General features: G+C 39.4%; 1 protein-coding gene across 1 annotated transcript in view; it reads right to left on the reverse strand.

Moving 5' to 3' along the window:
• Nucleotides 1–10,418, reverse strand: part of RASA1 (RAS p21 protein activator 1) — a gene marked incomplete at its 5' end in the record, with an annotated part of 115,640 nt that overhangs the window by 21,035 nt on the left and 84,187 nt on the right. The window contains 5 exons of the mRNA XM_019518184.1: nucleotides 989–1,075; nucleotides 7,203–7,318; nucleotides 8,620–8,762; nucleotides 8,954–9,113; nucleotides 9,383–9,555. Of these exons, the coding sequence (XP_019373729.1) occupies nucleotides 989–1,075; nucleotides 7,203–7,318; nucleotides 8,620–8,762; nucleotides 8,954–9,113; nucleotides 9,383–9,555 (679 nt within the window). The remainder of the gene's footprint in view (nucleotides 1–988; nucleotides 1,076–7,202; nucleotides 7,319–8,619; nucleotides 8,763–8,953; nucleotides 9,114–9,382; nucleotides 9,556–10,418) is intronic.

Below are 10,418 nucleotides of genomic sequence, written 5' to 3' on the forward strand. Positions count from 1 at the left end.
TTGGAAGATGGTAAACATACATTGCTCCTTTGCAATATAAAACATCTTTTTAGTATACTTAAGACCTTCTCCCATTGCATTTTTGGTTGGTTAATGAAAGTACAGTAATACTATGACTAATGAACAAGATACCACACAGTAAACAAGGATGTGCTTACAAACTCACGACTTTGCAGATACTGTCCACATGCATGTTCTTCTCGTACGGTAAGTGAGACGGAGCCTACCATACAGACAGTCTTCAACGGAAGTGGGGTAAGCAACTCTGTATCTACTAAGAGGAATACTGCACATGGGGTATTCCGATTATTTCATCTAGAACTTGTGCTTATATATGATAAGGGGTTTTTTGTTTTGTTTTCTTATGCACAATATTCTGTGTGGTGTAACTTCTTAGTACTGTAAACCATTATGTCATATCAGAAATAAAACTTACAGACTTTTAAGCGACAAACAGAAATTACGCATATAAGTGATTAGTAACCAGTTTCAATTTGTAATACCACAGAAGTTCAGTGCGCATAAACCTCTTTCAAAATGGCTGAAACTGGGTTAAGATAAACCTGGATGGATGTTGTATCAGACTTAAGTAATTTAGGTTAAATTGGTTTACTGAACTTCTGTTCCAGATCCCCTCCAGATTCAAGTTAAGCCACAGTCCCACGGCATCCCGCAATGCTTTGCACCTCTCCCAAAAACCCCACCCCGCCATTGCAGGGTAGGTGGGCTAGCGTTAGGCTCAACCTGCCTGCTCCAGCCAAGCAGGAGGCAAACTCTAGGACACACCACCCCATGCCCCCCAGCTTCTAGCCTGGGCCACTGCAGTCATGTGGCTGCATTTCCGAAATCAAAACTGAATGTCTGTTCACTTGGTTACTGGGTCAATCTATGTTGCTTAGACTAACCTGTGAAGATTAAGTCGATTCAGCCGGCTTTTTGACTGCCTGTACTTATCCTTACAAGATATATGAAATGGCAAGCAACTTACCTAACAACTCTAGTTCTCATAGTGGTATTGGTTGGCCACTTGTTTTGGACAGACTTCTGCAAACATCCATAAATATATCTTAATGTCCTGTCAAAATAATACAGTTAACTATCTCATCACAGTAAGAAATCTTACGTACTGTTACAAGAAAGGGCAGAGTCTTTCACCAACAGAAAAGTACATTTGTTTGCACAGTGCATAGATATTACAATGGCATTTGTATTATGGCTCTCAGTGTTTTCTTTTACAAAACTGTTTAATTAGAGCCTGTATTTTATATTCTCACTGGTCTCTTCTGCCATTTTTAAACATGATAAAGTGAAATGTTTCATTGAGTGTATGGGACCCAGACAGGTGTTTAAAAATCATGGTGGGATTTTTCAGGCAAATATTGCCAGCAGTTACATGAAATTTGCAGGAATACAATGCCCATTACCAACCCTGGAAGAGGTACATAGCACAAGGCAACAGCTGAAAAAGTCACCAACACAGCGTTTATGGTAGATGGCCGTTGATAAACTTAGAGCTTTGATTATATCAAAAACTAGTAATGACAAACTAACAAATCAAGGGAAGACGGGAGAACCATCACAGAATGCTAACAAATACAGATATGCACTTTACAATTTAAACCACATAGAAACCTGGGAAGAGAAGTTACTTATTGCCAACTGGAATTCTTGTTGCCCATATTCACTCTCTTACTGTATGTGTATGAATGTCCCACAAACATTCAAGCTTGAAGACTACCATGTTAGAAGTACCAGCAGAACATGCCCCAGCCTTCCCTCTCATGCAATATGCCCTTCCTACTTTTCAGTTGCCTTTCATATGTTGGAGTTTAATGTTGCATCTAACTCAGAGGAAGAGGAGGAGGAAGGCAGGATGATATGTACACATGGATAACTTCCTAAAGAACTCCAATTACTGGAAATCTTTGAGCAGATATCACTGAGCCCTTGGATCTACCAGTCAGGACAGTTGTGGAGAATTTCTGAAGGTTTTCTCTTTCATTTCTGAAGGTCTTCTCTTGCATAGTTAAAAAGAACACATGTTCTCATCGGTTCCCAGCCCCATCAGACATTAGGGCTGTGAGAAGCTTCAGTCCCTGATTCGATTTGGCAGAGATTCAGCCCGATTCAGTGGCTGAATATCCGAATCAAGAGACCCTTTAATCTCTCTGAATTGAATCAGAACCCTCCTAATTGATTCAGAAAGATTTGACAATTCAGGCACAGACACAGCTTTAAATGCTTTTTCTACATACCCTCAAGGTATCAGATGGTTCGTGAATGCTGAGATGGTGGGGCGGATGGAGTGTCCCACAGGAGCACGAGAAGGTCCACAGCACGCTTGGCAGCAGACCCAGAAGCACTTCCAGTCCACTTCTGGGTCCACCGTGGAGCGTGTGGGCCCCTCCCCCCACACTCCATCCCACCATCACAGCATTCACGAGCTGCACCTGGTACCTCGAGGTATGTAGAAAAAACATTTAAAGCTGTGCCCATGGCCGAATCACTGATTCTTTGAATCAGCATTGATTCTTCAGGTTCAGCCAAATTGAATCGAGAACAGCAATTGGAAACAATGAATCAAATCACCGTCCCTGACTCAAGCCAAATCTGAATCAAATATGGCCCGTTTCACACACTCCTATCAGACACAGAAGAACCATATTAAGATCTTATTGTGGATCTGATTTACCTTGGTCAGGCCCTTACAGAATCTCGAGACTGCCATACAAATACGTAGAGAGTATATGACAATGGGCTGAATGGCAGCCCTGCAGAGAAGGATTTAGGAGTCTTAGTGGATCACAGACAAAATCAGTCTGCAGTGTGATGCAGCTGCAAAAGAAGTAAATGTTTTTTGTGCTGCATCAACAGGAGCATCAATAAGATAATTAGGTACAAGGCACACCAGGTAATAGCACCTCTACTCAGAACCAGTCAGGCCTCATTTAGATTGTGTGCAGTTTTAGATTCCACATTTTTAAAGAACATGGAAAATTTGAGAGGGTCCAGAAGCAGGTGACAAAAATTATACATGGCAAGAAAGGCAAGCCACACAGAAAGGTTAAAAGATATGTTCAGCCTACAGAGAAGACAAGGGGGGATATGATAGAAGTCTTTAAATAGCTGAAAAGCTACCATGAAGATAGAGAACATCTTTTTTCAACTGAGCAGGAGTTACACCAATGGCCTGAAGTTGCAGCAAAGTAGGTTTAGCCTCAGTATAAGGAAAATTGTCTTCACTTTTGTGAGTCAGTGCAATAGATGGCCTAGGGGAGTTACGGAATCTCCATCACAAACAGTTATCAAGAAGAGATTGGAAAAGCACTGAAGAGATGATCTAGGAGTAGCTATGCACATTCTCCATAAAGAGCAGCAGTTAGAAGCCATTGCCTCTTACCCACCCCCATGGATTGCAGGAAAATCATAAGAACAGCTCTGCAGCCCAGAGCAGGCAGACACTGGGGAGGGAGGACCATGCTTAACAGCAGAATTAAGCAAAGCTCCACAACTGGCTTCATTATGAAACAAGATGGGATAGATTTATAGAGGGGATACAGAAACTAGAGTTCTGACTTGCGTAGACTATAATAGGCCTTTAGCCGTTTAACAATAGGATAGTAAAGAGTTGCTTGTATTTGCCTGACTTAGGTTGGTCAAGCAAAGAACAGGCAAGAGAAATGCTCAGGTGAGAGAATGTCACAAGGTGTGAACCTTGTGACATAACCCAAGAAAAATGGATTGAGACAAATTGGGTAAAATGTTGCAAGGTCATCTCAAGTACATTTAGTGGTCTAATTTTAGACAAGGTAAAGCTTATATAGTGAATAAGAATAGGCAGATAAATATTATTAGAGTTGCATCTATTAGGAACACTTTTGTATTTTATTTACCTTACCTCGTAAGCTTTTACATAATTTAGCCAAACAATAAAATATAAAAATCTGTGTCCACTTCAGGATTTTTGCTTTTCAGTTTTGAACTACAGTTCTTACTGAATTGCCCAATTGTTAGAGTACCTAGCTAGTGCTATTTAGCAACTTTATTTTTGAAGACTAGGTAAGATGGTCCTTTCCCTAATGAGCTGGCCATCTGTTAAAACTTTTTAAAGACTTTAGGACTTAAAAATTTTAAGATTAAATTGCTGTCAAATATTGATAAAATTGTTATGCCTTTAGAATTTAGATAAATGTGTATTTTATACGTTTTAATTATTTGCTTGATATATCTTCTGTACTGTTTAATCACTTACATCTTTATTGCATTCCATTATTGATTTTAATATTAAAAGTTATATATATTTAAATTATGGCAGGACTGGCTCTTTAAAGGTTTCTTGGTTCTCAAAACCATCTGAGAGTCAACACTTGGAACTCAGACTATATGATATGTGGAATTATGCTTGCTATCCCCCCAGGTTGCAGTGCAGAACAATGGGTGTTTGGTTTTACCAGGCTTTTGACCTTTGCCAGCTGCCATATGGGGTGGGAAGGAATTTCTTCTCTTTGTGTTGCTACAGGGGTCAGATTTAGGTTTTTTCCCTAAGGCTGGGGATTTTTGACTGAGGTATCACAATGCTCCTGCTGGAACTTTAACCTAGAGGTTCCTGGTTGGAGGGTCTTGCCCCTCTACTCAGGGTCAGACAGGATCAGGAAGGAATTGTACCCATGATCACATTATTACAGACTGAGTGGGTTTTTGACTTCCTCTGCACTGGAGGACGACATGCCTCCCCCCCACCAACCTCCTGGATCTTTAAGGTGCATTTTAACAACTCTTGCAGTGGTGGAACAACTTTCATCTCCTTACTTTACCCCTGCAGGTTAAGGTGCTTTTGGCATCTTTAGGCAATATGCTTTTTAGTTGTGCAACAGAGCTGGTTATGTTTGATGCATTCTTCCATGACATGTTTTAGATAGGCTCGATCCTGCCTTGAGCAGGGGATTAGACTAGACAAACTCCAGAGGTCCTTTCTGGCTCTACTTTTCTATAATTCTTGGAACTGAAGAACTGTAAGCCACAAAGGCCAGAAGCTGCCCTTTGACTAAACTGACAGATAAGCCAAACATTTGAATCCTAGCAGGTATTTTAGTACCACAGAAATTGAGAACTCTCCAGGAAAAGAGTTCTTACCTGGCACCAGGTCAAGAATGCATTCCATTTGGCCAGACAGAACTCCACTAGATGAACTTTTCTTTTGTGAATAAGGATGCCTCTGACTTGGACAGAGCATTTCTACTTAATCTCCAAGAGCCAAAAAAAGTCTTAAAGCTGTAAGATTTGGGATGGGATGAAGCAATCTTTCTTTCTCCTCAATAAGAAGGTCAAGAACCAGAGGCAACGTGTTTTCTCACATGTTGCTAACATAAAATGCTGAAGCCAGAACTTTCCTGGACATGCAGGGGTCTGAAAGAAATTTGGAGTCAAGTCTTGTCTGACACTTCGCAGAGTACCTGAAGAATCAGGACATCAGCAGACAGAGGGAAACAAGGAGCATCCCAGAGTACAGAATTAAGATGACACTAGAGAGGAATCCCAAGCAGAGGCTTCCCTGAAATAGGACTGAATTTTGTTGACATCCATATGTATTTTAGACAACCTCAGTCTACAAAAAATAAAATCAGAAAACGGGGTCCCTGACCTCCTACTTCCAATGTAAGAACTTGAATCTCTGGGACAGTCTGTTCTTCTGTTCTGGAGGCCAAGGATCTGTACAACCTACATGTACTTGATGGCAAATGTACTCAGTGTTTTAGGTGGGCTGCTTAAAGGGGAAGATCTGTTTCACTGTCCTGCTCCTTGACAGAAAACATCACACCAGTATTGTCCATCATATGTACATGAAGTCACTTGCATTCAGTACACTCTCTGAATGAACGGCTTTGATTTCTGGCATAGTGATAGAGCCTTATCTCCTTGGGCACTGACACCCTGTGCCTGAAGGTCATCAGCAAACGTTCTCCAACCTAAGAGGCAACCGTCAAAACAATCACAGGCCAGCATAAGATGAAAAAAGAAAAGCACTCCCCTTCCTATACACTGAATGAATCCTTTCAGAAGGTCAGAAAGATAGTATTAACATTTGAATTGCCTGTAAGATATGAAACTGGCACTGTTGAAAGATGGGCATCAATTTAAATCCCAGCGAGCAGGGATAAGCCACAGTCAATTGTCTGGAGCGTATGTTCTCTCAAACAAAAAGAAAACAAAAAGAGGAAAGAAACTAGAAAAAGAAAAGATTGCAGGGGTGCAATATCCTAAAAATAATGACTCCACGGTAGAGGCTGGAGACTGAGATACAAAGCTGTACTGTACCTAACAAAGAAGGTAGGCCCAACTAAAAGAATTTATTTGTACTGTTTTGCTAAAAAGGCAAGAGAGAGAGAGAGAAAGGCAGAAACTCTTTGAAGGAAGGACTCCAAATCAGATTTGCAGGCTACACTGAGCACAAACCAGCAGACTGCTCCTTCTTCAACCAAAGTAGTTAAGATGATATGAAGCACAGGAAGCAAACACCACATATTTTAACTCTAGGCACAGAGCATGAGGAGAAACAGAAACAAAGCACACACTACAAGTACCACTAGGGGCTAAAAGTCTCCAAGCCAGACATGCTTGTGGCACATGCACACTCCACAGTGAGGATTCAAGTATGTACAATGAAAGGAGAAACGCAAAATTTCAGATTTTAAATGCAACTTGTGCTGGGACTATCACATTTTTATATTAACAGTATTAAAAGACCAAAAATATACAACCCCACTTAAATTCTCAACATTGAGCCTGATGGACTCATGAGGCTCAATATAGTCTTACTACAAAGTGATACCATGTTCCCTTTTCAGTGGGAGAAGCCAGGAGAAAAGCTGTAAGCAGCTGAGCTATTTGACAATTTTCTCCACTTAGAAAAAATGCCAGAGCAGTAAAAACAGGCTAAGACAGGACTGTAGTATACTTTGTTCAGAGGGGAGGAACCATCCCTGTTGAAAAGCCATTTTATGCATACGCAGTTAGAAGGCATTTGTGCAAAAGAGAATTCAATCCTTCGCATAGAGACTTTTGTTTTTCCCCCATTATATAGATGCATCTTAAGCATCCATACAGCCCTAACAACAACAAAGGGCATTTTTTGTAGGAAAACATCACTTATGCAAAAAAGGAATTTCTGAATAGAATCTGAACAAAAAAACCACTAAACTTACGGAGGTAATATCTCTGCAGCCATGAATATTTTCTCCACTAATTCTGAAAGTATACTCAGCAGATGTGTTAAGTTAGTGTTCACATCTTCATTTTTTTCTAACTTTGAGGGATTTAGCTAATAAAAGAAAAACACAGCAAGTTAAGTAAAAGTTCCTTTTCCAAAATATTGAACATGTTTATGCAGCTGCAAGATTTATTATACATGACATTAAAACTGTATTCTGTAGGTGTCTTGAATACAATAGTGAAGTGAGCAACAGTACATGAGCCTCAAGTTGTGGAGCATGCCCCATGCTAGCTTCAGTAGCTGGTGGGGAAACAAAAGCAGAGGAGCATATTTTACCAGAACTCTTAGACTGTTACACATGCTTGTTGTTTTATATTACTTACGATTTAGGCTTTTGAGATTCTCCATCCCTCTAAAATAAACTAGCAGTAATATAGGTGAAATAATAAATAAACCTACCAATAATAAATTAGGGACCATGCAATTTGCAATTTTGTGGAAACTGCAGAATTAGGCATTGTCGGTGAGATTGGGCAGTGTCTGTGAAATTTGCAGGGGGTAAAACAAAACAAACCATTTACTAAAAATAAAATACTGGCTCCCCAGGGGGGAGCCAACGGTCTATGTGACTGCTGTGACCTGGCAGCTGCATGGCCAGGGGAGAAAGGGATGGGGGACCAACCAAGATGGTGGCTGACCCCACCCCTCGTTGCTGATTAGCTGAGGGTTGCCTATCATGCAGCCCCACCCCTCTTCACCAACCAGCAGTGAGAGCGGGGTTGCATGATGAACTCTCGCAGCCAGTCAGAGATGATGGGCAGGGCTATATGACAGACAACCCTCAACCAATCAGTGGTGAGGGGCAGGGCCATTGGGAGCCCTTCAGCCAGAGGGGTGTATGTATGGGGGGGGTGAAGAGGGTGCCATGAATTGATCCCCTGACATTTTAAATAAAAAAAAATACCTTCAGTAATTTTAGCTCTACAGTCTTTGAATCAGTTATCTTTTGGGTCGTATGCAATCTAATGAAGGATTATGGAAGAAATTTACCAACTGGCTATCATGATTCAGTTTTCAAAACATATTTCTTTAAAATGTAAAGAAACAGAGCTATGTATATTTTTATGTTAAGTTCTAGACAGTCTTTATCAAATTCAAAGTATTTTACTTTGAACTTCTAATCCGTGGCATTTTTAAAGTAATGAAAATTTATTTTCAGAAAAGTTCGGACTAGATGATCTGCTCAGGTCCCTTCCGACCCTAGAAACTATGAAACTATAATACATTAATCTTAAAGCTAATAAATGATACAAAATATGGAACTGAATTGCTGTATAATCTTTTCTTCCACAAATTAAAGCATTACAGAAAGTATATATATATATATATATATATATCAAAGTTCCCACCTCACAAGACTGCTTGCTTTCCATTATCTTTAAAATAGAGTCTTTCAGCGCATGATGAACAAAACGCGTTGCTGTAGCTTTCATATACTGCTCCATAAGGGTGCTTGCAAGTGTGGTAGCGCGAAATAGGGTTGTAGCTTCATCTGAACAAATATATAACCATCATTTCAAAAGGACAGAGAAGAGAAAACAAGCAACCAGAAGCAAGAATTAAGCTCCTAGTAGCATGTGTATTCACAATGGGTGGAAAGGGGGATACACTGTCTTTGAATTAAAGTTTTTTCAAGGACATTTTAAGAAAACTACATACAGCATTTAGACATTTGTACTGTACCTTCCATGCTGATTTCCCTATCATTTAGTGTTCGTAAGAGCAATGACTCAAGTTTTTCATGAAGAAAAATCCTTAGTAAAATGCTGGCCAATAGTGTTCGGTCCTGTCCACATACATGTGATAAGGCGTAAACTACATGCAGCTCCTTCTGTAGTATAAGCTAAAAAAAAAAAAAAATTCTCTCTCTCAACATTAAGAATTCTCCTAGCACCATTGCTTCAGGAAAATTAACAGGAGTTTATTGCTATTAATATTTCTTTATGTATTGCTTGGTGAGTAGCATGTTAATTTCATAAAAGAGCTGTAACAAATATTCTGTTTTAAAAGGCCAAACAAGATCAATCCTCAAGTAATGTTAATAAATCACGTAGGCAGGGCATTAAAAAAAAATCACTAATTTAAAAAGTATTAAACTGTCAAAGTAAATACCTCTTTAAATTCACTGTACTCCTCTTCTGGCATGATTTTCTCCATTGAATATCGTGCTCGAACTCGCAAAGATCCTGGTTCAATACCTTTTAATGGTATGTGAGAACTGAGCTGAAACCATTCATCTGTTGCGTGTCCTTTTTGTAACCGGTTTAATTGGCAGCGCATAAACACTTGGAAAAAAAACAGTCCTGCATAAGTTATTCCTAGGAAGGATGACACTAGTATTAAATATATTTCATTTGAGTGTATGTGTAACCATTATTGTATCTGAATAAAAAGAATTATATTCTACACTGCTAGCACATCAGATCACATACTTCTGAAGGCTAAAGAGTTTAAATGAGTGAAAAATTCTTACTTGTTAATTTTGAGGTAGAACCCCCTATTTTCCATCCTACAATAAAAGTACCATTATGTTATACTATGAAAGAGTCCACCCACCAGGAAACAAGAAAGCATGTTAAACATTCTGTCTTAGGTAAGGATCATCCATTTTCTTCCAGTTAATATATTCTCTTTACCCTAAAAAGATGGAGATTACTAAAAAGACCACAAATTTCCCTCAGCTAAATTTCACTTATTACAAACTAATCCTTTCAAACTTCTGCCTTCTTTTCTGGCCAAGGCTTTGGTCTAAATAACAAATAATTTGGTTTGAATGGGCTATTGAAATAGAAGCCATCTCTCAGTCAGTATTAAAACTAATCTTTGTCACAAGAAATGTGCAGAAGGAAAAGGTCAGTAAACAAATTATGCTTTCCAGAAGAAGAGCAGATGATTTGCAGCTGATCTAAATTCTGGAGCAGAGCATTCATTCTTTTACTTCACATCAAGGCTTTGCCACAAGTAGTTTCTTATCTTTATAGAGGGGGTAATATTGAAGCTAACAACAATCTCTCAACAACACAACCATGGACAACAAACTAAAGCCCCAATAAAAGAGACATCAAGAAATTCCTCCAGAACCTTAATTATGGCAGGGGAGATTCAGGTCATAAGGGATCATCCCCTATGTTCACCTGAGGATATCCTA

This window comes from Gavialis gangeticus, unplaced genomic scaffold, assembly GCF_001723915.1.
Source record: "Gavialis gangeticus isolate Ggan-Ray unplaced genomic scaffold, GavGan_comp1, whole genome shotgun sequence".
NCBI classification, from domain to species: Eukaryota; Metazoa; Chordata; order Crocodylia; family Gavialidae; genus Gavialis; species Gavialis gangeticus.